Raw genomic sequence first — 27563 nt, 5'->3', positions numbered from 1 at the left:
CACAAGCAATGCCTCCACACTTAGTCGTATTGCTCTGCTCTGCCGGCACACAAATGTGAGAAAATCAGGACCGTACCAATATCTAGCTCCAAATTCATGTATGGCTCATTGTGGAGTGTGAAGTCCTTAAGCAGATGAGTATGTACAGCGCAGTGTGTGTGTGTGTGGGGGGGAGAGGGGCCCTCATTGAGATGACGTCCCTGGGCTGGAGCACACCGACACTCCGCTATCCGCTCTCCTCTGCCTCCAGCCAAGCCTCTTGTTCATTAGGCACCTCGAGTGTCTCTTGGGTACCCCCCCAGTCTTCCCACACCCTTGAACTTTTCAGCTGTCACTGGTAGCCTTGTGTTTTTAAAGGCAATGAGAACTTCACTGTGAGCCTTTGTCGATTAACCAAGACATGTCCCCTGTTCTGAAATAGAGAAATGGTGATAGACATAAATATGACGCAGTATGTAGGATAATAGCCTGGAAAGTATTATGTCAAAAGGTGGCTATTTTGTATGCAAAAGATGTTAGGGGTAGAGGTGGACTACAATCTCTGTGTTGAGTCAAAGAGGATTGTGACTGTGACATGACAAATGGTATATTTGGTCCTCATTAGTAAGTACAAAAGTAAGCTACAAAAAAAATTGTAAAATGATGCAATAGTAACCAAATTTATTTTCTGTATTTGGTTAAAAAGACAATGGTTTCTCTGATATGAGTCATTAAGTTCTCTTAAAATACATCTCCAGTTCGGAAGATAAGTCCACATATAGCTCCTGCTGCGTGTCGTGTTTGCAACATTCAGTCACACTGTTCAATGTTGTGTGTGGGGAAACCATTCCAAACATAAAACATTCATTGTCTCTCTTGTCCCTGCCGTGGGACCACGTTTATGTAAAGGAATGTCACTTACTCCACGTCACGTTTCTTAATCGTCTTTCCCGTGCCAAACACCTCGGCCACTCGCGACACAATGGGGTCATAGTTCATGCTTGCCACAGCCACCACCTCTTCACTCCTGCAAGCAGAAACATGGGCCAGCAGCTCTTACTTCCTCATAGACTACAGTGTTATTAATTGCTTCCTCTGAATATGAGCTGGCATTGAAGAATGACACTGAGATGTCAAAGATTACATTAATTTGGTGTGAATAAACGATACAGAAGAGATGTAAAATACCTAGAGCATATATGTCCACAGAAACATACTCATGTGCTTTGAAATGAGGACTCACTTTGTGTAAAATGCAACAAATCTCAGGTCGTCCAAATCTCCCTGGATGACAACATCATCAAACCCATCTCCGTATCCTTGACAACAAATGAGAGGAGACTTGAAATTATGAACATATTTGTGCCTCGTGCTCTGTTCAAAGATATTTTTAGCTATAGCTTTGAATTGCACACATGTTGCACCATGGACCACACTAAAATACTAAATTAGCTCCCTTTCCTGTGAACAGAAAATGGCTGTCAGCATGAATTAATTTGTCTTCTTAGCACAATTAAATTCAGACTGGCTTATGAGCAGTCCATTTTATTGTAAAAAAGAAAATATTGCACACCATGTTCCTGCACAGCATAGCTGTCTGAAGAATATAGAAATAGTGGACATGCTATTTGTGTTAGGCCAACAGCTTTACCTGCATAGCGTATGCTCTTCCCAAACATGGCAGTCCAAAAGTAAGGCACTGTCTTCACCTCTGTGGGTCTTCCTATCATGTTGAGAGCTGCCACCCGCCCTTTTGAGAAGCATTTACGTCATTTAGCATTTTTTCATTTACCATAAGAAAGCACAGAGGGAGTGTGCAATACAGAGTGACAATTTATTGACCATTTATGTATTTTTCAGACCCCCCCCCCCCATGCAAAAAGACAGCACTCAATATCTTAGATAACCAAGCTAAGATATTGAGTTATTGATAATCAGGACTCACCATGTACATGGGCCATTTGCCAGCGAGGGATGTTCACCTTCTTGTTATTGCGCAGGGAGAGAGGGAAAGTGACCACGTCTCCCCCCGCAAACACTCCTTCCACGTTGGTTTGTAGCGTCTGTAGAAGAAACACAATCACATGCACAGTGTGATCACAGATGAAATTAAGGTGTAGCACTTGATTACCCGATCCACTTGATTGCTCCTCAAATGCATTCCTGTATTGTCAATTCTTAATGCCTCAACTGTAAAGCACTTTGGGTCAACTCCTGTTGTTTTAAATGTGCTATGTATGTAAATAAAGTGACTTGACCTGACTTTAACATGAGTATGAAAAGCATTAAATTCTGTGAAAAGCTAGATAAAAGTGTTTGGTGTGGCATTACTGAGTGGATCTTCAGTACCTTGTTGACAGGGATAAAGCCCTTTGAGTCCATGTGCACACCACTTTGTTTCAGGAACGCTGTGGCTGGACCAGAACCTGTGACGATATGTGACAACGTTTTATAACAGTTCATATAGACCCTTTCAACTGCATAAACAAACAGGTGCATTCCTAAGAAATTTCCGGTGACACAGAAAACAACATTGAGCTAATAGTAACTTGGGGACAAGCAAAAAAAAAAACAGGTTTTAAAGTCAACATTTTGTAGAGCATTACGCTAAAGTCAGATTAATTTTCATTTCAAGTATCTGCGTTGGTTTTGAACATTTCAACCGGAAACTCTCTAGGAACATATTGAAAGGGTAAATAGTAAATTAGCTGTTGAGCTCACCGGCACCAATGACACACACATCAGCTCTTAAGACCTTGCCACTTTTGAGGACAACTTCTTTTAACTGCGTGAGAAAACACATAAACATACACACAAACACACACAAATGTGTATCAAAATCAACATGAAATGCAAATAGACTAAGTATATGTTATATTCTGCCTACAGCAGCTGGAGGCGCCCTGGTCTCCAGTGAATCATTTACATATTTTTTAAGGAATTCAGTTTTGCCAAATAACTCCAGGCTACACATTGTAGTACTATCAATACAAAAGTGTCTGGGCTTAAATTCTCAATCAGGGATCGTGTAGGTCGCTGGATGGTGGCTACACCAGGGCAAGCCGTTTTAGAAAAAGTTCTATATACTGTACAGTACCCTCCAGAATTATTGGCACCTTTGGTAATGTTGACTAAAAACAGACATAAAAGATAATCTTTTGATGATTCATTGTACTCTCACAATGAAAACAACAAGGAAAAATCCACCCATGAAGGGAAAAAAATGTATTCTGAGAAAAAAGAAAAATCTAATAAAGAATATTTTTAACGAAAACACGTTGCTCACAATTATTGGCACCCCTAGAAAATCTTACATACAAAACCTAACAGAATCATTTCCCTATATAATTTTAACTTTGTTAAGTTAATCAGATTGTCTGTGAACTTTCAGAGGTAGTTCATTACTTTGTTTTTCACTAAGGTATGAAAATAAAGTGACACAGAAGCTAAATCCTCTTGTCATTTTTCAGCATCAGAAAGACAAGAGAATACACTAAATTTAAATAAAAAGAAAGTGTGCTGACATCTGTAAGTCAGTGAATGTCTATAAAAACTAGGTACTTTGTTGAAAATGCCCATATTTACAGTTAAAACAATGATTAAAAGGTTCTAATCAACTGGAAATGTAACAAACATGCTTGGACAAAGACCCATGGTTATCTCGCCCCCACGTACAGTATGGAAGATTGTAAGATTCCATAGTTACAGACAGAGAGTTACAGATAAAGGTGTCATCTTGGGGTCACTAAGCCCCCCAAACAATCTTCAAAAGTGACCTCACTGCTAATAGCTTATTTAGAGGGCATGCTAGGTAAACGCCTGTCAAGTCATTTAATTACCAATGTAAATGGCAGGAGTTGTGTGGTCTATTGTCAGATGACATGAAAATTGCGCTCTGCCAAGATACTAAACGTTGGTCATGATTGGATCATATATCAGGTCAATGAACCACAACAAATGTCCAGATCAAAACAAATATGGTTTACTGAAGCTTCGGCCATCTCAGTCCCCTGATTTAAACTCCATAGAAAAAACAGTGGGGTAAGTCTAAGAGGAGAATGCACATGTGTGGACCTAGGAATCTGGACGATCTGGGGAGATTTTGTAAAGGCCAACAGTCTTAAATTTCTTGCTTTTATATTCTCCAACTCTATGGGGTGTCAATAATTGTGAGCAACATGTTTTTGTTAAAAATATTTATTTCTTTATGATATTTTCCTTTTTCTGAAATTTTTTTTTGCCTCCCTTCAGGGTTGGATTTTTCCTATTTGTTTTCATTGTGAGATTACAATAAATCACCAACAGATTATTTTTATACCAGATTTTAGTCAACTTTAGCATGGGGTGCCAATAATTCTGGAGGGTACTGTAGCTTGTATGTTAGAATTTCCCACATTTTATTTAAGAGCTGAATGGTTCTTTTACTGCTGCTAATTGTCCGGAAGGTATTTTACAGACCTTAGCAAGGGTTCTTGGTAGTTGGATATTAACAGTCAAATAATGTAGTAAATCGCCCCCTTTGTTATAGGTTCAGGCTTCCTAATACCAAGCCGGGTCTCTCACTTTATGGGTACCTGTCCATGATGGCCACGCATCTCTGACACCTCATTCAACATGTAGAACTTGACCCTGTTGGTCTCAAAGAGCTGCAGAAAGAGGAATTAAAGAAGGGGTGTTAAAAAATGGCATCTCTCAGGGCAGAGTGTTTGAGACACCTTCAGAAAATCGACTTTAGATGGTTGTCTATTTATATTAAAGCTATACCTTCATCATGGCCTTGCCCACTTTCTCTCCAAGAGCCTTCCGGAAGGGGACTGCTTCTATTCCAATGATTGACACTGAATGGGCCTTGTCTGTGAGGGCTGCAGCCACTTCCATACCTACATCACACCACAATATCACACAGTTATCATGTAAATCATAGATAGATATCATCATCAACAACTTTATTGCCAGACTCAAGGTCCATTCAGAAGACACAGACAAGACATACAACTTACATTAAAAAGGCAAGGATATACATATACAGAGAAATAAAAATAAAAAACAATACTGCATTTCTATAAAAGATACTTATACCAATGTTTCCATAGTGATGATTGGTATCGTATGGCACTAAACCTAGGATTTGCCAACAGCATAACAATGCTGTTCTGGGAGACGTTCAGGCGACATATGAATTTGTAGATCAGACTCCTCAATAATGCCTGGAAGGTGCTGACCCCTGCATTATAAAACAGGTCACTTGCACTAGAGCACCTGGGTTTGTTGAGCAGTATCCTCATACAGTCATTATAAGCAACCTTAAGGTTCTGCATGCTTGCCTTTTTAAACTTAGTCCATAAGGGAGCAGTATACAGAGGAGTGCAACCTGCATGTTAGAGGAGTCTTACCTGCATGTTAGCTTGGGCATATAATATGTGCCGATAGTTAAATTATCCAACATAATAAGGAATTTCTTCCAAAATAATTTATGTATTATGTGTCATGTTTATGCACATAAAATATTAGAATAACTCCCTCATATAATATCACATTCAGTCATCATAACACGGTGATTGGTGTTTTAAGCCCCCAAGATCGTCTTCCAGGCAGTGCTGCATGGAAGGCACTAGGGTTAGGCAAGGGTTAGGGTTAGGTTCAAGGTTAAGGTTAGGTGCCTTGAAGTTGACGGTCGCAGCGCTACCTTGAAGTTGACGAGGGGAGCTTAAAACACCATCGAGCTCATAACACTGACCTACGAAGGATGTTCCCACGATGACAGCGTTTTTATTGCTGGCTAGCCGAGCTATGTGGTTCGCATCCTCTGGGCTCCGGAGGTGGAACACATTCTCTACTTCCTTTCCTTTGTAGTTTAGTGGCTTGGCCCTTTACAGAACATAATAGCAAATGAAATGGGATTGTTGACAGATGCAGAGTAGGATGAGGAAGCAAGGAGACATCGGTACAGTGGTGGTCAGGAGTTTATCAATTGATCCAACTCCTGTTCAAAACAAGGACCAAGAAAATCAAGATAGGTGCATGGAAAAATGGCACGTTAGCCAGCATATCATGTTGTCTAGATATGCCTTTGGAGTAATTCATCATCTCATTCTCTGAATAAACAACAAACATGACTAGGCCTACTCTATAGCAGACTGAAAAATCGACAAATTGAAAAGCAGCAGGAAAAAGACCGAAGGACAAGACGAGATGGACAACACTGACCGCCTAAAGCAGAAAACCACAGAAGGAGACCAACATGGGTGGATATTATTATAATCTAAGACCTACTAGGTGGGAAAAGTTACCAGTATGAGCAGGGGTGTTTTTTTATATATAGTTTGCCATTATTGGAGGACAAAGGCACATTGTTGACATGGATACAGAATAGGAAACCAGGAGACATACAGTAGTTTGAGAGAAGGGAGTCCCTCATGCACATGAGAAGAGCATGATATCAAACTACACATAAAGAAGAGCATACTAACATCATAGAGCATTCATTCTGTTCTAACAACACAAACTGGACAGGATTTGGAGATATGAGCGAAAAGGGCCCTGCTGAACTTGAGTAGATGATGCAACTGGATTTGGGGGTTAAACAGAGACATAGGCTACTACAAAGTTCCTAAAATACAGAAAGACCATAAACAGAGCTGCTATTACTTCTAGAGTTTCACAAAAACATTGGCTGTGAGGAAACAAGATGTATGCGCAGATCACCAGAGAAGGCAACATCCTAAAATGAGAAAACTGGTAAGAGTTGTATAAGCTGTCCAAATCCTGTTCACTGAGCCAATTAGACTTCTGAAATGATGATCGCGGAGCCGAGGAATCAAGTCAATGACTGTAATAAAGCTCTCTAGCTGTGGCCCACTATGACTTAGAGGACAATGCATAGCCACCTCATTAGAGGAGAGTGTGTGCAGGAAGAGAGAGAAATGAAAGACCTTTGGAAGTGTTAAAAGATAGAGAAAGACTCCAAAGATATCTCGACCCAATTAATCAAACTCTGAGCAAACTTCCCTTCACTAACAAAAATATTATTTTGGATCAATGCAATACCAGTCACACCAGACACCTGGCCCATGACATAAAATCTGGAAAACAACCCTGAACTTTCCCAGTCCTACATAATCATATTATCCCATGACTATCTGCAGACTAGTATATTAGCATAACATGCTAATATATGCTCATCTGACACAATAAAAGGAGTAATCAGCCTCTTATTCTCGTACTATATTTAAGTACTCAATTAGATATTCCTGAATATGTCAGAATGAAACATAATAAACTTCAGAAACTCCTCGTTCTTTAAAAAATACCTTTCCAATACTTACTACATTAATGTGTTGGAAGTACGTGTTGTTACAGAATACAGTACATCCAAATACTGATTTTCAATATTATATCCAAACTGGTCAGTAGATTATCTAGACCAGTACAATGTACCCTGAGATGGCTAATGGAACAGGAAGTCAGAAGTCCTCTGGAGACCCTTACTTGCTTCCTGTAGCAATAAGCAGCTTTCTGTACTCCATCTTGAAGCCATCTTGAAAAGTCACAGTCTTCATCTTCACATCCACAGACACAACCTGAGATGTCCAAACAACAAACATGCCATGAGATGAACGTTGAAAAGTAGAGGAGAGTGATATCAGAGTTCCTTAATAAATAATAATAATAATAATAATAATAATAATAATAATAATAATAAATAATAAATAATAAATAATAATAATAAAAAACAGTCTACTCTGGGCGATCAATAATAGCTCTTAATCTGCGCGTGTTAGCCCTCATACGCTGAAGGCATATTATTTAATGTTAGATGAGGTGGGCATAAGTAATACCAGCAGATATTTTCAGTTACAAAATCATTGATTTTTGCTGATGTAAGTCTGGAGGCCTAAAGTACCGGTAATATTAATATCTCTAGATAAGTGATGTAGGCCTCAGGTCTTTGGAAGTAAAAAATACTGATACTGATCATATCCATTGGTCAGTATGTATATATACTGTGCATGTCAATACAGGATGCACAATGATCCTTTGGGATATATCAAGGGGTTATAATATCAACACGCCATCTCACATGTAAGATCTCAGCAAATGATTGATGTATGCAACTATATGAGATACATAGATGATGTTTGGGGACTTACCTCCTTCTCTGTGAGCAACTCAATATCATGGGTCTGCAGGAACTCAGTGGAGCGGAGCCTGAGCTGTTCTGCCGTGCTCTCCAGGGACTGGGAACAGGCATGTTATAAGCATCAAATAGAGCTAATGACTTCTGACTAATAAATAAATAAAAAACTGCTCGGCTTATGTGTCAAAACCATCCTGTTTTTAACTTATGGTGTCACTTTAGATCCCTTGTATATGTGATATGTTCATTTATTATTTCATAATGTATTGAATTAGCCCAGGCAAAGTGAATTTTGCCAAGCCAGATTTTGCCCAATGAGTTGAGTCACTGCTCTGATGCCAAGCTGAAATTGAATCAGATCAGATATGTATCCTGTTGGGCATCAACTCTATGGGCCAGTTTCCCCACACTGATTAGGACTAGTCATGGACTAAAAGAGATCTTCAATGGACATTTCCATTGAAAAAACGTTTCTAGTCTAGTATTAGGAAACGTATAGGAAAATGGGCCCTTTTATGTTTGAATAGTTCATTTCATAAATAAGATGGGATTGATTAGTGGTATTATTGGATTGGTTCTTCATGTTGTTTAATTGCCACCGTTTCCCAGCACAGGCCATAAATATGCTCTGGTTCTATGAATCAAGTTGGATATTGGTCACTGCACCACACATGTACAGTAGCAACTTTGAGTATCCTCCAGACTGCAATAGAACTTCTGTTGTCCCTCAAGTGAGTGGTAAATGTTTGTACAAACCTTACTCAGTTTTGGTCTGTCATAGGGCAGGTGCTTGTCCACTGTGCACATGACGATGCGATCGGTGAAGCCCTCCTGTCGTAATGTCTCAGCACAGACCAGTCCAGTTGGGCCTGTGAATGGGGGAGAGGGAAGCACGCTGTTGGAGCTGACAGTCGCATAGGATTGATACATAAGCTCTCCTCTCATTGGCCAATACAACCAGGCGAGCTGAGCTCAGTCATAATGGTTATACCTCTCATGTCTTAAATCAGTCTGAGAGTCAAGATGATTGACAGAACACGGAGAGGGTTTGTCTAGGACTGAACAGAATGGAGAAGGAATAGCAGAGACCAAAGTGTACACCATTAAATGCAGAGACTGTTGCGTAGACTCACACACCATCACAAGAAAGTGGTTAATGCTAATGCTAACCAAATAGCAATTTTAAACTTATATCAGCTGATTTATTTCACCTACTAAATGACATGAGTGGCCTGAAATGTCACACAACCGAACCTAGGCTTATTGGCAAATGTTTAGCCTACAGTTCAGTGTTCAAACTAAATGTACCGCAAAGTATAAATATGACCGCCACTCAGTCCTGCACATTCTCTCCGCAAAAATAAATCACGCTTGCCAATTTGTCTCCATCTCCTACTATTCTTGCAACCTTTGTGTATGTAAATGAGTGTGTGCTTATGTGCGTTTACTTTTGTGTGTGTGTGTGTGTGTGTGTGTGTGTGTGTGTGTGTGTGTGTGTGTGTGTGTGTGTGTGTGTTTGCTTACTGTATGTGTCAAAGTCAAAGTCAAAGTCTGCTTTATTGTCAATTTCTTCACATGCCCAGACATACAAAGAGATCGAAATTACGTTTCTCACTATCCCACGGTAAAGACAAGACAATGTGTGTGTATGTGTTTATGTGTGTGGGTGTGTGCGTGTGTGCGTATCTGTGTTTGTGTGTTTGTGTGTATTTATGTGTGTGTGTGTGTGTGTGTGTGTGTTTATGTGTGTGTGTGTGTGCGTGTGTGTGTGCATGTGCGTGCGTACATACATATGCCTACATGTCTACTGTGTGTGTGTGTGTGTGTGTGTGCATACCTGTGTGTCTGTGTGTGTGCATACCTGTGTGTGTGTGTCTGTGCTTGTGTGTCTGTGTGTGTGTGTGTGTGGTACATGGACTCAGGGCTGCCATCCTGAGGACGCATAATACATTTGGTGTTTTTAAGGTATTATTTTGTCTTATTAATATTCACGGTTTGAGTTGCATTCAGGTTGATTTAATGTAATTATATGGCGGGTGGGGGGGATTAAGACCACACACCAGTTGTGGCCCATTTATGTTGTGGACATATACTTCTCAAAGACCTCTCACCTGCTCCAATGATAAGAACATGGCTGAAGCCTGTGTTCGAGTTGATGACAGCTGAACATTTTGACATGGCCTTTGTCCGCCTTTGTGTCTGAAGAGCCTGGGCAGGGAGTGTTCACACAAAGTTAATGAGACAACTCTACAAAACCCTCTGACTAGATAGATAGATAGATAGATAGATAGATAGATAGATAGATAGATAGATAGATACTTTATTGATCCCCAAGGGGAAATTCAAGTGACTGAAGGTAGCTTACAGCCTTACACTAACTTAACACACAATACTGCTAGCACAGAAGAAGAATGTGTTACCTGCTTGTTTGCTCGAATGATCACCCTGTCCTTTTCAACTCTGACCTGAACCAAACAGAGAGACAAGGGCACGGAGCTATCTTTAGTTCCCCAGTACTGAGAGGACTGCACACACACTTCAGGGGGAGACATGGAAACAGAGGAGTGTCACCTGAAAGGTGGGTAAGCTGTCAAGGCCCGGGAAGTCCTCAATGTCCCCCGTGGCGATGTTGAAACACGCACCGTGCCACGGACACCGAACGTGCCCTTTGGATAGGACACCTGGAGGAAATAGTAACACTTGTGGTGAGACTGGTCCCTTGTAGAGTTAACAACTTAGAACACATTTAGCAGGACTACTGGAACGTAGATGCTCTTCCAGTGTATCTACATAATGAAGTACAGTGTAACAACCTATGTAACAATATGTATCACATAGCCTACTTATGTTGTCTTTATTTTGTTATGTTATTTTTGTGTACCTAGAGATCATTAGTACACGAAACTTTCATGTGTGGTATGTATGCGATATGTATGTGGTATGGAATATGTATGTGATACAGTATGTATGCGATATGTACGTGGTATGGAATATGTATGTGATAGCCTAAGTATGTGATATGTATATGGTGTGGAATTGGGTTAGTCTATTCACCGTCTCCCCTAGAGTTAGATAGGTGAGCAAAAGCATTTTTGTCTCCTTACATGCATTGTCTTATAGCTTAGTGAATGGAATCTCTCATTGCATTGTTAGTGAGTGTCAGCAAAGTGAACCAATAAAAAAAATCCCTAATTACTTGTGGCCTGGTTTTCACAACGAGTAGGCTACAACTGGCAATGCAGATTAAGAAGACGAGGCGATTTAGGCAGATATATTGACTTGAGACTACAGTATATTGGGGCGAAGTGGGTGCAGAGATATCACGCAACACATAGCCTACCCAGGGGCGCCTTAATACCACCTGAGGCCCCTGGCGAATTGTTTTTAAGCCCCATAATCATGATTAAATGATACCCGGCCTGCGATCTGACCCGCCTATTTACATAACGTGCGCTTTTGGTTAATTTAGCCTATAACATGCAGTGTAGCCTATCATTATTGAGCCTATGTAAAACCTTTACATAAACAGCAACAGAAAGCTCTTCTTAATCACGTCAGCCTACCCCTGACATCGCTTATCAAAAAGGCTAGCCTACTGCACGAAAACAAGCGTTGAACTCTTACAACACTGGCTGGCTAAGTTAAAAGATGCGTTAGGCTACATGGACGTTTCAAGCTTTTCAAAAGTGCATGTATTTGTCGTGTCGGGGTGTTCCCCAGGAGGTTCTTTGAAATTCTGTCCACTTAACACACCATTTTAAAGGGGAACTTGGCAACTATTTCAACGTAATAAACCCGTTTAGAAATCATTTGGATGGTTAAATGACCTGTTCCGGTGAAAATGGTGACTTTTCCCGCTGCCCCTAGCGTCCTCAGGCGGAACACCAACCTTGCAACATTGAGACTACCGTCCCGGAAAGAGAAGTGAGAAACAAGAAACTCGTTTTAAATCGTGTTTCTTACCTTGTAACATCCACATTGTCTGCCGAACTTATGCTAACCGCTTTGCTAGCTTGTAAACAAATCCATGTGCTTTATCTTTACCTTTTTCCACAGTTTGAAATAGCATAATGCACAATTTCTCCAGCAGAGGGGGAAATCCTGCCAAGTTTCCCTTTAACGCAGCTTGGAAGGGACATAAATACTTTTAGCCTACAGAACAAGCAGCTGGCTCATGTGACGTGAACATTGGCTACCCTATGCATTATCACTATACTACCCTACATGGAGACAAATCTCACGTTAACAATGGAGAAAGCATAACATAGGCTATTATTTGTGCGAATGGGTTAGCACAAACTTAGCTTTTGGTGAACGGAGATGCTGATCACTAATTAATTTCTTTGCGCAACAGCCCATGTTCTGCGTTCACTCCAGTGAGACAAGTGATACATCCTTTTAAAGCCCTTTCATTGCCAGGCTATTTGCTACGATATTTACCTGCTGTTTTCATGGACAGTTACAGGAATCCACGTCATTCGTTTATGTTGCTTCAGTCCTAGCCTACCCAGTTATCTCCAGAGTTCGTAAGTTTGTCAGTCAGTTTCAGCCTCTCCTCTAGCTCCTCTACACACCCGTTGGAATTTATTAAGTTTTGTTACATTTTGTTACACTTTAGAAGAGAAGACAAAGGGGGCCTCTGCATGGATGTCATTGTAGAGCAGTGCGATGTGCTCAATTAGGTTAGCTCCAGAGTAGGCTATGACTGACGCCGCAAATACGGACACGGCCGTTTAATATTATTGATTATCATTATTATTATTAGGAGGCCCCTCATTGGTCGAGGCCCCTGGGCTGAAGCCCAGGTAAGCCCCTGCATTAAGGCGCCAGTGAGCCTACCTTGTCTCACTTGCCACAGCACAGACAATCTCTAGGCTATTCTTAAAAAACAGCCCCTACAAGATGCTTGGCGATTCTGACCTTTTGACGATCGAAACTATCTCAGCAACTGGTCCCTAACAAGTCAAGAACTAAGCCTACAGTGCATTCTCCCTCAAGATGCCTGGAGCCTTGTGCTCAATGTCCCCAAATATGTTGCTGACTGCACTGCATTCTAAGCCATTCTATGTTACACACCCCATAGCTGTTTTGTTATTCAAAATGTTAGAATGGCTTAGAATGCAGTGCAGCCAGCAACACATGTTATGTAGGCTATGTAGAGTAATGGTCTTCACAACTGAACGTAAATGCCCCCGCCCCTTTTTTACAATATAAAACTGTCTAGTCATTTGTTATACCAATAGGCCTACTATAATAACAGTGCCGCATGGGGATTTGAAGAAAGAGGACCGATGCAGGCTAATTTTTTAGACCATTAGTAATTAAACAAAGTGTTCTATCATCATGGTCATGCGATCATTGAGGGTGAAGAGTGTCCAGCGCTCCACGCTCAACTTGTTTACCATTATGAGTGCACCATCCGTATAGCCTACTTGCAGCGCACTTTGTTGTCAAAATTATCAGTGTGAATGCACTCATGTGAATGACCTGTAGACCTAGTGACCATCCAAAGGATTTACATCTTATTATTGTGTATAAAAAATATTAGGCTACAATAAAAAGGAAAAATGGTTGTGCTTTTGATATTTGCATATGTTTAAAAACAGTATAGTTCTCTACTTCAACTCAATTTTTTTTATTAGTAATATTTGACAAGGTGTATCTGTACTTTCACTTAAGTAAAGGAATTGTAGGCTACTTTGTTCACCTCTGCTATTGGTTTTACCAAGAATATTTGGCAGTATTTTTAAACTACAAAAATACACACCTTTAAAGTATTTTGGTAGAAAATGCAAAGCCATCCTCCTTCTAACCTCTGTGCGTGAGACCTCAGCAGCAAGCACATGCTCCAGTACAGAATATACGGCCCCCACTGACGTGCAAATGAGCGATAGAAAACCGCAAATGAAAGCTTGATATTTAATGTTGCAAAACACAACGCTGATGGGTGTAAGCTTGAAATGCCATCAGTCATTGATGATGATTTGTTGATCGTTTCGGTTAGCTCCGTGGAGCAAATTAAATTGTTTAGGCTATATCGAACCCATCGAACCACATCAAAGGGATCAGAGGATCCATCACAATATCACATGATCCAAGTCAGACGGAAAATGGTAGCATGTTCAGTGATGTTCATCCCTTCTCACAATAGATAAGAGACCTGCATTCCATGCAAAATAACGTTGCAATGCAGGTGTAACATTAACGATGAACTTGAGGCTAAAGTTGAGTCGAGTTACAAGTCATTTCTAATTTTGTCAAGTCGAGTCTGAAGTCATGAAAATCATGACTCGAGTCTGACTCGTCATGTGACTCGAGTCCACACCTCTGGACTGTACTTCATTATGCAGATACACTAAATAAATTAATAAATGTAAATAAATGTAAATGTATGTAATACAAATGTAAATGTATGTAATGCATGTATTTGCTCTTTGCTAAAATGTCTGCTAAGTAAAAATAAATAATACAAATAATCAGAGCCGGACAGTAACAGAGTACATTTACTTGAGTACAGTACTTGAGTACAACTTTGAGGGATCTGTACTTTACTTGAGTATCATTTTTGGGGAGTACTCATGACTTTACTCAAGTACATTTGAGATATTGTACTCTTTACTCGACTACATTTCTATGCATAACCGTGAGTACCCGTTACTACTTCTAAAAAAAAGGAAAAAAGAAAAATCTCGGAAACCCTAAATAAGTTGCTTCAAGTGTTTCAATTACAAAATAGTATTTTGTATTTGAAATACGTATTTTAAATACATGTATTAGAAATACTGCCCATCCCTGGCAACATGGTAAAAAGATGAAAATGACTTGATTTTACTTCCAATTCATTTTACATTCTCCAAGGTATTAACATTAACATTTTTCATAACTCCATGTAGGACGTTTCTGTACATAAATGTAAGCACTGTGGCAGTAGCAATGCAATATTTAGAAAATGTAGGCTACTCTTGTACTCTTGATACTCAAGTACTTTTAAAAACAAGTACTTCAGTACTTTTACTTAAGTAGACATCTGACTGTTATACTTTTACTTGTACTTGAGTAAAATTTAGCAAAGCGTATCTGTACTTTTACTCAAGTAATGAAGAGTTGTACTCTGTCCGCCACTGTAAATAATACAATATGCCATAACGCAACTGAATGTTAAACACTGTACTGTATGTCTTGGAGCTGGGAGAGAAAATGGCTTACATAATACACTACAAAGGTGACTCCCACAGAAGTAAAGTCCCTAATGAGCTGTGTAACACCATCTGGCTAACAGGACAGAGCTCCTCACCTTTGACCAATGGTGCCCCATAGTGTGGGCATTTGTGTGCAATGGCAGAGAACTCTCCGTGCTCCTTGATGAGCAAAGCCCTGCCTGTCCCCAGGTCTACCTCTCGCATCCTGTGGAAGTGTCAAGACCTTAAATATTAGTTGTGGATCACAGAATTAATCAAGATGGCGTCCTCTAGGCTGTTCAGAATAATGTTGTATAATGTCCATTACCAAATATTTAGTGACGTCGTGACTGCTATGTGCAATATGAATAAAATGTATAAAAATTACTGGTAGGCAGCTCATCTGAACAAGTAAAAAATTACTGAATTCTAAACTATTTCAAACAATTAAAAAAGTTGGTTAATTTGTTCATACTTTCTCCCACAGTAGAAACAGTTTGGTAAATAGTTAATAAAATAATCATTTTGGATAACAACACACCAAATTAATTCTTATGCATCTGTGTATGCATTTGCTTAATGACATCCGGCAACACAATACTCATGTATGGCACCACACGCCACAGGCCTTACTGTCCATTCTCTAGGTCCTTCACATGACACACGGCAGCCTCCACGTAGTCCCGGGGCTTGTGGGAGGTCCTGTAGGTGGCCGCTGCGTCCTCATCGGAGCAGTGACCCAGGGCGCCGTTGGGTCGGCAGTCGGAGAAGGGGCTGGCCTTCCCGTTGGGAGACATCACGTCGGCCTCTTTCTCTTTGTCCAGCAGGGTGAGCTCCACCTTGACCTCTACTGCAGGCAAAGGTAAGGGACACAACACACACCTTCCCTCAATGGACTGTTTGTTTGCAGGCTGGTTGGTTTGCATTTGTTATTTATCTTTCCTGTCTTACCGTCTCTAAATAAGTTTGAAGATCTTTGGGAATTGTAATCTATCTGTGTAAAAACTGAACACATATACAATATGTATGTATACATATGCTTATGTGTGTGTGTGTGTGTGTGTGTTTGTGTGTGTGTGTGTATGTACACCTTTCCCAGCAGTATCCCCTACCCTTTCATCAATTCTGGGAAGGTGCAAGGTTATTTGAAATGCTGGGAAAGGTTTTGATGTTTCAATGATGAAATATTCAGCATGTTTTGAGTTGGGGTTATAGGCTGTCAGTGTTGTGTTAAGTCTAATTTCCTGGTGAGACAGGCCAAGGCCATCAGGCAATCTCACGAAGAAAGAAATACCAAGAACTAGATATGACAGCCATGTCTAGTTTAAATCTTTACTGGAATAAAACAATAGAGATAATGCATCTGACCATCAGCCACAGACAATATGGCTTAGTTTTGGGAGGAATAGTGTTTAAGGAAGCAATAGTTCCCACTGAAAACTGAGTGTGTTGTTTTTCACTGATGACATATGCTGGCATTTCAAGCTTACACCCATCAGCGTTGTGTTTTGCAACATTAAATATCAAGCTTTCATATGAGTTAATTAGTTTTAAGAGGTTTTTAAGAATTCAAGTCTTCCCTTCTTCTCTCTTTCCATACTTTACACAAACATTAAGAAGCACATGACTTTCTACTTTGGGCTATCATGACATTCCTCCAATACGGTTATATCCTGATTGAGATCTGTCACATGGCCCTATAATATGCATAAAAGGCTTCTTGCCAAGCAAGTACCATCTACATGTCATGTTACTTGCTACATTTTGAAACATCTAGCAATGTTGCCATCATGAAGCGGTTATGTACACTTGACCAAGCAAGAATGATGTTATATGCAAAATTCATTGTCGTAAAATTATATTAAATTAATCTGTTAGATATAATAATAATAATAAGAAGAATGACATTAATATTGTATGTCCATCACATAAAATGTACTTCCTGAGAGTCTGCATGTTTCCTGACTGGAAGATCAATCCAATTAATCATTGAAGTCAAGCCAACAAGAGATAGCCGAGACAGGCTCATACATATGGAGCATGTGCCAATATTGGCCCCTCCAACAGAAGCATTATTAATTTGTTACACAACATCCAATACAATGTGTTCAATCAACACTTATGTATGACATTTATCCATGTGAGAGCATTGTCGTGCCATCCACTTGATGAATTAGATGCACAACACAGGATAAATAATACATCAGGCTATTAGTACTCATTCATTTGGTGTGGTTGAGGGTCCATTAACAGTCAAAAGCAGGACTGCTACAGAGAACTGCCTGAACTGAACAATCTCGTTCTTTGAGTCGGTCAGGGTTTAGAAATGAGTGCCGTAAAATACCCATTTGAAAACATGGATCAAGAGAAGGCTATTACAGAGACCCAAGACAAAGCCTTTCTGTGTCCTCATTTGTGGAACATTTTTGCGGGACCGTTGTCCTGTTCTTTTGCTCTTTTCTTTGCCACGCTCGTCTCTTGCAGGATTTTGATCATCTGAAAAAGTGGTTGTGTAACCATTTTTTCACTCGGAAGCCAGGAGAGGAGAACTCTCCTCAGCCGGAAAAATGTGCTGACCGTCCGCTTCTTACGACTTAATCTGGCTGGAATTTCAGCCTGCTGTGCGACTCTTAATTAAAATGAATGGAAAATCATAAGTGACTGTAGATGCAGGCAAGGAAACAGGAAAGAAAACGCGCCATCCAGGGCCCAATGGTAGATCTGTGTTTGACTGGACTAACATTTGGTACAGGGGTGTGGGTTAGGGTGTGTGTGTGTGTGTGTGTGTGTATGTGTATGTGTGTGTGTGTGTGTGTGTGTGTGTGGGGGGTTTAGGGGGTGTGGGTGTCTAAGAAGAGAAGTATCCACTGCAAAACGTAGACACGACAGTTTCCAAGTCTGTGCCAAAATCGTTTCCAGAAAAGACAGGGTGACAACAATGTTGGCATCTCACAACCAATCTCAGAAACATTGATATTTATTTATGAGTTCATTGATCTCAAATCAATTCTCAAATCCTGTTTCGCCAGACAGCAGTCCCACAGCCTCACAGATCTCAATCTCTTTTTACTTACTTGCTAGACGACACAAACCAATAATACACTCTGGATTTGAACAAACAGCATTTTGAGAGCTTATTAACTACAGTATTTTCCAGTCTGCTTTAGAACCGGTGAGTTTATTTAGGGAAGTGGATTGCTACCACGGGATACAGTTCTCAGATTATAATCTCTGTCTACCGACACAGGAGGTGAACTAGACTCATTAGTGTTTCCCTGTAATTATAGCAGTTTCTATTAGGCATGCTTCACAAAACAATCATCTGGCAGCAGTAAGCATATCACACTCACAACCTTATTCACCATTCACACTCACAACCATTATTCACCAACACCATTCACTTCATTAATCATATTTGTATTCAGTTAATAGCACACAATTCAGATATTATTTGTTTTACTTGTGAAATAATAAATAGACTAAATCACTCAAAATACTCTACCTTCCATTTTTAATGAAATATTTTATATCCAATGCAATCTAAATGTCCAGTTTACCAATTTGTGTGACTGGATCAATAAACATCCTAGATAGAATATATTAATCAGTATATTCACTTATATAGAATCACTTACTTTTATCAAAGTAAAACATTGAAGTTAATCTCTAGTTGCCTTTTATTTTGAACTAAATGCAATTGTTTTAAAATAATGCACCAAAATAGTTTAACATTGGCTCAAAAATCCATCATGTCAATTCATGCCAATAATCAGCTCTATATCCTTGCTATTATTGCAATGTAAACCCTATGTATAAGAGAATGATCATGACATTGCTATAGGCTAGTTAATATATGGTCCTAAAATGTGTGCAAACTCAGGCCTCAAGACTATGCCACAACAAAAACAACATGACAGGTTCCAGCAGTGCATTACAGCAGAGCTGTCACACAGAACATGTACAAAACATCAAGTTGCTAAATTACACCCTAAAAATGAGCAAAACACAAATAGGATAGCTCCCATTCTAGCAGTTCATAACAGCAAATTGCCATGCTAAATGTCAGAGTCACGCTGAGGCTTGGTTGTTATGTAAGAAGGTACGAGCACTGTATCAGGACTGACAGGCCACCGTGTTGCCACGCATGCTGTCATCGCTGTTATAGTCTAGGGGGAAGTTAAGGGTCAACTGTCAAGGGCAATTCCACGCAAAACTGTCACGTCCATAACGCCAACTAAATACCATGGCATTGTGTTGGCGTTATGGATGTGACAGTTTTGCGTGGAATTGCCCTCAAACAAACAATGTCAGTTGCATCCCGAATATCTACATCCTTGCTAATTTGCACCTCTTGTGGTTTAGTGGATGACCTGTAGCGATTAGGACGTCCTCATACACAAACACTATTTAGGAATTTGTGAACTGTGACAGCTGTAGCATATTTAGCATATGCTTACAAATCAACTGTAATTGTCCAACCTCATATTTTGGACCCTGCTGTGTGTTGTGGCATTTTCTCTTCAGAAAGGCCCCTGTGGTCCATATACCTCACTATAGAGCACTTTTTTTAACATGTCAAAGTTGAATGCCCCTGTGGTCCACATACCTCACTATAGAGCACTTTTTTTTTTAAACATGTCAAAGTTGAATGCCCCTGTGGTCCACATAACTCACTGTGGTGGGGTGTAATTATGGTTGACAGGTAACCTCTGCAATTTACAGGTTGAACAACTACACAAACATGTTCACATCTCCCCTGTGTGATCATGGGTGTCTATATGTAGTGAGGTAAAACTAAACAGTGTGGCATACATCATTTTCCCCCGATCCACTTTGACTAACATCACAACTCTCCACCGCTGGCTTCTCACAGTGTATGTCTCTTAAGAGCCTTTTTGGCAAAAATCAAAAACGCACTGCGCAGCACAGAACAGCACAGCCACTGGTCTTAAAAAGGAAAAGATCCCATCCCACTCCCACTGTGTGACAAGACTGCTATGCCACTGTTCTGCTCTCCAAAAGCCCACACCAACAGCCATAGCAGAACAGCCTCTGCATTGAGCAGCCCAGCTCTAGGCCTGCCCGCCTGCACGACTGACCGCCACTGGCCCCCTTTCTTCTCAGCCATCAAAGGAGCAACAGCAATTGCATTGTGCAATATCTGAAACCATACTCATATGTTAACCATGTAATCCTCTTGAATGCAGTTGCACTAGAGAGCATTAAAATTCCTCCCTCACCAAACGCCCATGCTACAAAAGGCTGTCAGGCAAGTCATTTCTGTGACCTATATATAGTTTGGGCCAAACAAGTGCCAATTATTACAGGATTTGAAAAGGGGGTAGGTTTCTGGAGGTGTGTGTGTGTGTGTGGGGGGTCATGGGTGTGTGTGGGTGAGGGTGTGTGAGGGTGCTGGAGGGTCACCTGGTTTGGGTTTGGAGAGGCATCCTCCCATGGTGGGCCCAGAGTGAAGCCAGGAGGAAGGCCAGAGGAGAAGGTCGGGCTGGGTCAGATGCTCGGGTTGGGCCCCTGGGCCTGGGGGTGTTGGTGTTGGCGCTGGCTGGAGAGCTGGAGGGGTGGTGGTATCAGGGCCTGCAGGTCCAGGTCTGCCATTGCAGGCATCAGTCGCTCCGCATCGCCTGCAGGGGAACAGACAACAGACAAACTGTTGTGACAGCCGAATGGGCCACGCAACGCTGGCCCTCTGCCGAGTGCTCATCTGCACACCAGGGAAAGAGGGAAGCTACAGCTCTCACAGAATTGCTCGCTCATGAAGTGCAACTACCACTAAATGATAATGCAAACAGATCATATACAAATGTAGATAAGATAACAACAGACTTGTTTGTGGATGTGTGTGTGTTTTATTGTGGAGAGTAAATGCAGCGTAGAACATGTTTGTTTTTATTTGAACTCCACTCACACCACTCTGTTTAGGTAAACACCATCAGAGGAAAAAAAGATGTTTACATTCACCCACAGAATGCAACAGCAGTCCTGTCAACAAAGCAGCAGCCAGAGAACTATGACTTTTATCTATTTATTTATTCATTCATCGCTACAATAGTAAAGCCCAGGGGCATGTTAATAACACATTTCTTACTTGTATAGCAACAGCAGAGATCTAGTGTCATGAGTCTTAAATGTTTGTGTTTAAACACTTAGAACAAAAGACCCTTGATTGTGAGCAATCTTCTTCTGTTGTGCATACATAATACAAAAACGTGATGCATCTGACTGTAAATATTGACGCAGTGCTCTTTCCCCTGGGGTGGGATACAACACCTTAGTATGACTGACATTCTGCTGAAACATGTCACAAGGTCAGTATTTCCCAACAGGCAGCCATCGAAATCTACTCTGGACTGGAGTCCGCTCTGACACCCAGAACTGTGCTGGAGATGTGTATCATGGCACCCTTGTGACTTTTTAACCGGCTGATCCATCGTACTGGAAGTGGCAGACCAAAGGTGGCGGTTGGTATATGAATGTGAAAAAAGGAATTATGATGTCAAGCCGATTCGAGTTTCAGTGCGAGTGAAAAGACATGCTCTGCCATGGAGATATTTTCTGCTAATGAATAATGAATGCATAGTACTGAGAGTAGTCTATATGTGCAGAGAGACACCAGGAGAAAGAGCGAGTCAGTTCACACAGAGATCTAACTGAGGATAGCCATTCAAAAAAAATGCAGACCCATTGCAAATTTGTGAAATTAAGCACAGCAATGTAACCCTGTATCTGGATAATCTGCAGCGAATATTAGCCCCTGAAGGCCTCCTCTATACCACACAATGTCTCCCAAATACACCACGCAGGGTCCTAAAAAGGGCTTGTATCAGCATAAGTGTTGCTGGAAATCACACGCTTATAATGACATCGGCTGGGACGACACTGGCAGCCTCGTTGCTCTGTTTCATATCAAGGACTTAATCCCATCAAGTTAGAGCTGCGTCAGGGGGACTGGAGGAGACAGAGCTGACAGGCCGGTGGATTTCAGGGGAGACCTCAGACTCAGCACTGCAACCATTTCAATAGCCTTGACAAGGCTTCTTTTACCACAGTAGAACATTGCCGTTTTCCCCTTTTCCTTGGTGACAACTTTTGAAGTTAGTTAGTTCATCTGGGTCCTCATTTGAACCTCATTTGAATGCCTAAACCCCACAGGCTGCTGATGGTCAAAGAAGTACACATCACAGGGGCTACACAAGGGATGAGGTAGACAGGGGGTGGGCGAGGGGGTAAATAAGGTGTCCTGGTAATGGGACTGAAGAAAGAAATCCACAGTCGTGTGCCAGAATTGTATCCCCTTGTATCCCAATATCTTAGCAACCATTTCCGGGAAGCAATGTGTCAGAGTGACTCAGGGAGTCCTGGACAGACCTAGCAGGCCTGATGTCCTACTGGGTGAAAAATGCCTTTTCACATGTCAGTGTGTATCTGTGTGTGTGTGTGTGTGTGTGTGTGTGTGTGTGTGAGCTATGTTGGTATCGTACTGTAAGTGCCCCTCTTTGTGTTTGCATGTGTTTATGTGTTTGTGTGCATGTATACATCTCTTTGAGTGAGAACAACAATGCTAATAGGCTGTGTTTTTTCCATGCGGCAGCTGAATAGCAGTTACATATTAACATCATTAAGACACCCATTAACTTCCTGACACCAGGCTTCCACAATTCCCCTGAAAAGTTCACCCACGTTACAGAAACGTGGAAAAGAAATCTCCATAGCCATGCTAAGAAACCTTTTAGTGGCTGCTAAGGTATTTCGCATCAGAATGCCACTGCTCTGATATTTCATGACAGACACGAATGGGAACGAACAAAATGGAACCAAACACTGACAGTCCAGTAGGTGTACCACATTAAGTGCAAGTGTTTGATTTGTCAGGCAACTTCTTTTGGCTAAGACAGGACACAAAAGGTCCATTAATATTCTGATCACACCAGAGTTCTCCTGAAGTGAAAGAGAAGAGAAAAAAGAGAGAGAGAGAGAGAGAGAGAGAGAGAGAGAGAGAGAGAGAGAGAGAAACACAAGAACCGGGCTCAATGAAGGAGTGGTCAACAATGTGCTCTTGGACTAAACAAAACCATGAAGAATCCTGCCCCATCTGTCAAATTAGGCGCTCTCTGTGCTGCTGGTCATGTCTAATGCTCTTCTCACTGGTCACCTTCTGGACACATGTTAACATCTAACAAGCATACTGCTAGTTATTATTTTGCCATTGAAATCAAAATCATTTTATTTCTGAAAAAATGTATCTTACACTTTCTGACCAAATAGTGCATCATTTGTATAAACAGCCCAACAAGGTTGAGTGTATTTGATGGAATAATAAATAAAATAGAATGCATTCCGACATGTTCCAACAAACATTAGAACAAAAAAGACTCTACCCTTGGCAAAAAGAAGGGCATCCCAGTCTTTCGTGCACAATTCATAACATCTCCATAGCAACTGCAGCTCTGTGCCTGCATCCTTTTCCTGCTGCGCTAAGGTCTGATTTACCTTATTGGGTACAATGAAACATTACAGTAGCTACAAGGCTCTAGTGTCACTGAAAAATGTACAATAGAAGCACCGTGAGCCTTCTATTCCCTCGATAGTACCACTTTTAATCATTACACTTTTCACTGAATACCATATTGGATGGTCTTCCTGGGGTGCTAGCAAGCTAAAGATATTTTACTCCAACTCAAAGTAGGCTAAGCAGATTTAGTCTTCACAACATACCAACACACAAACACCAGGCTAACCCCTACCCCCAGACTCTCCCTGTTGGGCCCGTCCCCAAGCTGGGCTAATACCCTTTCAAGCAAACAAGCCGTCAGCCTCGCTAACTTTCCCGCAAATGTACTGCAGTTTACCGGAATGTACACTGAGGAATTAACCATGAATGTGAAGCAGACTGATGTGGTCTCTGGATTTGAAACTGAGTGGTAGGTAGGAAACAGAGCTCAATGGCTGCTGAGGGGGATAAGAGGCAAAGCAAGTGTTCAGACAACACCTGGCATTGGTCAAAAACAGGATAAGAAGAAGACGCAGTGTGAGGTCTTTTCAAGGATTAACAGTGAATGTTTTACATTTGGAGCTGTTACAAATTCCAGGCTAATTTAGGTAGATATGCACAAACAACCTCCCTATGACCTAATCTATATAATGTGCTGATGTACGTAGGGAAGCCCACATATCTCCTTTCCTCATCCCATTTCTGTGTGACAAGTAGAGGAGCAAAATGTCATTACACTCAGAGCAGAGCCGAAGCACTGTGTCATATGAGACAAGGACCAAAAGAGAATTGCAGCCTCATCTTTGTACTGTATAAGCATGGACTTTGGACCCAGGAAACAAGTGGCTATGCACAGGTTAGTGCTTTGTTGAACAGCAGATAGAGATAATGACATGCTTGGTAATTGGGACATGCTAAGGATTGTTGCTAAACACGTGCAGAGGTCAAGATAAGGGTGGCTAACAGAGCTACTAAGAGATAACTGACCAAAGCTGCCCTCTTTCAGCAATGTCTGCTGTATGGTACACGTAGAAACAGATATCACACAAAGGTGGGGGGGGGGGTTGGGGTTACCTGAATGGCACACAATGATCTATGCCCTAAGGGAGAAGCAAATCCCAAAGCCTCAATGGTTCCAACCACTGAACTGTGTTAGCGTAATGTGTTGGCCTATCTCGATCTTCCGACACCTGAACGAGACGCTGGTTAAATATTAGGCCAACTGCTTTGATCCAGATGTGATAAGGGGAGACATTCCCAAGAGGTAAATGCTCTACACTCACCCTCACCCCCCACACAATTCATCCCCTATTGTCACCCAACCTAAAGCCACGCCCCCCCTGTTGTGTCCCCCACGTCTTCTTAACTGCATCTCTTTCTTCATGTTTGTTGAATTGTCATCCCATAACTGTTTGCACAACATGTGGTTTACCCCGAGGTACTGACTCCAGCAGTACACCTCTCTTGTTGTCAAACCTCCACAACTCTCAGATATTTCTTGGCAGAGTGTCGTATGAAGGGAACTGCTTAAGGCTGTGTTCACATTGTTTTCTTGAAAAGTTGACCAGGGCTTTTATTTTTTAAGTTCACTAAAACTGCTGGCAGTATCTTTTCCAAAAAGCAGCTGTGGATGTCCCTTTATTGCTGTGCCAACATAATCTATAGAGGTAGCTAATTGTTCATATTATTGAGCAATTATTGTTCATATTATTGAGCAATTATTGTTCAATTATTTCACTCAGAAATTCATACTTTAGCCAAACACACAGAGGATTTTGAATAGGCAAAGTGAAAAATCATACCAGGTTGTAATTCACAGCATGGAAAGAGGCTTTGGACTGACTTGTTTTTATATTGTCAGCCTTCCATTGCAAATGCACAATAAACATTGGATTACAGCTAATCAGATTTCCGCACTATACACTCCAGAATAGAAAGAAACAATTTGGCCTGGTTATTGTACTAGGGTTACTTGTCTACATGTCTACATGCTTGGTTGCATGTTCTCCCAAAGTAATGCCAGACTGCAGAGGACCTCTCATTGTTTTAGTTTCACTAAGCCACAATCCCCAACATTCCCAACTTCACATGATCAGTGAATACATTAGGTCTCAAATGTGAACTTGCGTCAATCACACTTTTACACCATAACCTCACTTAACCTAACTAAGAACTGTGCATAGGTGAGGAACCATTATTGTCAGCTTCAGATCAGCAGCTCTGAGAGGGGAATTTCATTTCTGAAGGGAATGGATGGAGTCACAAGCTGTTTTTCCATCGTGCTAAGGGCACTAAAGTTCATGTGGTTGAGCTTGTTATTGAATTCACTGGCTAATTGGTGGTGGAGTCGTGGGTACGGGAGGCCACAAGCAAGTGTGGTGATCCATCTATATATTAAACGACTACGAAGATCATATATGGTTAACACCTAAGACCAGTGAGCATACACCATGACCTCAAAGTAAAGAGAGAACAGCAAATCACAATCATCATCTGCTTGCATTGTGCTGTGTATTTTAAGAAAAAATGTCCAACACTACAAAATTGCTTCTAATGCAGTGTATTTCAAGCCATGTAGACATTGTTGCTGTAGTCCACTGGTAACTGCTGGCAATGCCTAGAGGCATCCAGATCAGTGCCACACACATAAATTATCAAGCTTAACTCACAACATTTACAATCAACAGGAGCAAGTATGAGCGGCAAATGAATGACATCATGTCAGGTAATGACTCTGACCTCTATTAGTCAATAATAGAAAGAGTGTGGATTCATTGCTTGCCCATTCTGATGAAGATGGATAGCACTGTTTTCCTTGTTCTATGTACACCTATTTAAACCTTTCAATTGCAAATGGCAAAACCTTCTCTCTCTCTCTCTCTGTGTGTGTGTGTGTTTGCATACATGTGTTCAATGCAAAAAAGTTTTTTTTTTTTTTGTTTGTTAAAATGCAGTTTTGTTAATTTGTAAGTAAATGTATGAAAACAAAGCAATTTGTGTCATTTGTCTTGATATGTCCCATTAACTTTATTCTAAATGTCACTTCCCAACTCAGCTATGTACCAAGGCAACTTCCTTGACAGACCAGTGTGGGATGTCTAACACCGCATACCACAGACACAGCAATTACAGCTCCTGACAACTCAACTAAACACCACCCAGCAAGTTTATGAGCAAGCATTTTAAATTATTCATCATCATAATCCCCTCCACACCAAAAGAAACTGAAAGAAGAGAGAGAGAGAAAGAGAGAGAAGGGAGAGAGAAGAGAGAGGTACTCACCCGAAGCCTGTCTGAAGCAGGTGCACTGAGGTGCTGTTACAGTCCCCGGTGTTTAGCCAACCCTGCAGAGTGCGCTAACATACTAGCACAGATCCCCCCTCAAGAAACAATCCCTGCCCCCGGCAGAACTGGCTCCTTCCCACAGACTACTCCCACGACCCACGTCTTCCTCCTGCTCTCTGTGTTCTTCCTCTTTCTCACTCACTCTTTTTTCCTCCTTTCCCTCCCCTGTCTGTTTCTCCCTGACTGCAGCGGATGCAGTAGTTCCACACACGGGGCTGAGTCCCAGTGAGAAAGCTCCTCAGTGCAGCGCACAGCACAGCAGCAGCAGCAAGCAGCACTCAGTGGCAATACTGTAAGCTCCCTCTTCCTCTCTCTCTCTATCCCTCTCTCTCTCTCTCTCCTCCACTCTCTCTGCCTCCCGCTATCGTAGGCTGCCAATGCAGCACCAGGGATCCTTGCCAGTTTCTCAGCTGTATGC

The 27563-nt window shown here is 41.2% G+C and overlaps 1 protein-coding gene across 2 annotated transcripts; it reads right to left on the bottom strand.

Moving 5' to 3' along the window:
* Nucleotides 1–172: 172 nt before the first annotated feature.
* On the bottom strand, nt 173–27563 carry LOC125294519 (apoptosis-inducing factor 3). 2 transcript variants are annotated; one of them, XM_048243346.1, is made up of 20 exons: nt 27083–27563; nt 20719–20933; nt 15928–16144; nt 15411–15520; nt 10688–10797; nt 10537–10581; nt 10228–10324; nt 8873–8985; nt 8130–8216; nt 7468–7559; nt 5717–5847; nt 4744–4859; nt 4554–4625; nt 2701–2764; nt 2329–2405; nt 1925–2042; nt 1631–1729; nt 1223–1298; nt 902–1006; nt 173–412 (listed from the first exon to the last, which is right to left on the bottom strand). In XM_048243346.1, exons 2-20 carry the CDS (start codon nt 20747–20749, stop codon nt 370–372), a joined length of 1803 nt encoding a protein of 600 aa, XP_048099303.1. In that variant the 5' UTR covers nt 20750–20933; nt 27083–27563; the 3' UTR covers nt 173–369. The 2 variants fall into 2 exon arrangements, with proteins under 2 accessions (XP_048099303.1, XP_048099304.1); XM_048243347.1 differs by having other exon boundaries at nt 15928–16141.

The sequence above is a fragment of the Alosa alosa genome, chromosome 5, assembly GCF_017589495.1.
Source record: "Alosa alosa isolate M-15738 ecotype Scorff River chromosome 5, AALO_Geno_1.1, whole genome shotgun sequence".
Taxonomy (NCBI): Eukaryota; Metazoa; Chordata; class Actinopteri; order Clupeiformes; family Clupeidae; genus Alosa; species Alosa alosa.
This window is presented reverse-complemented; position numbering and strand designations above follow the sequence as displayed.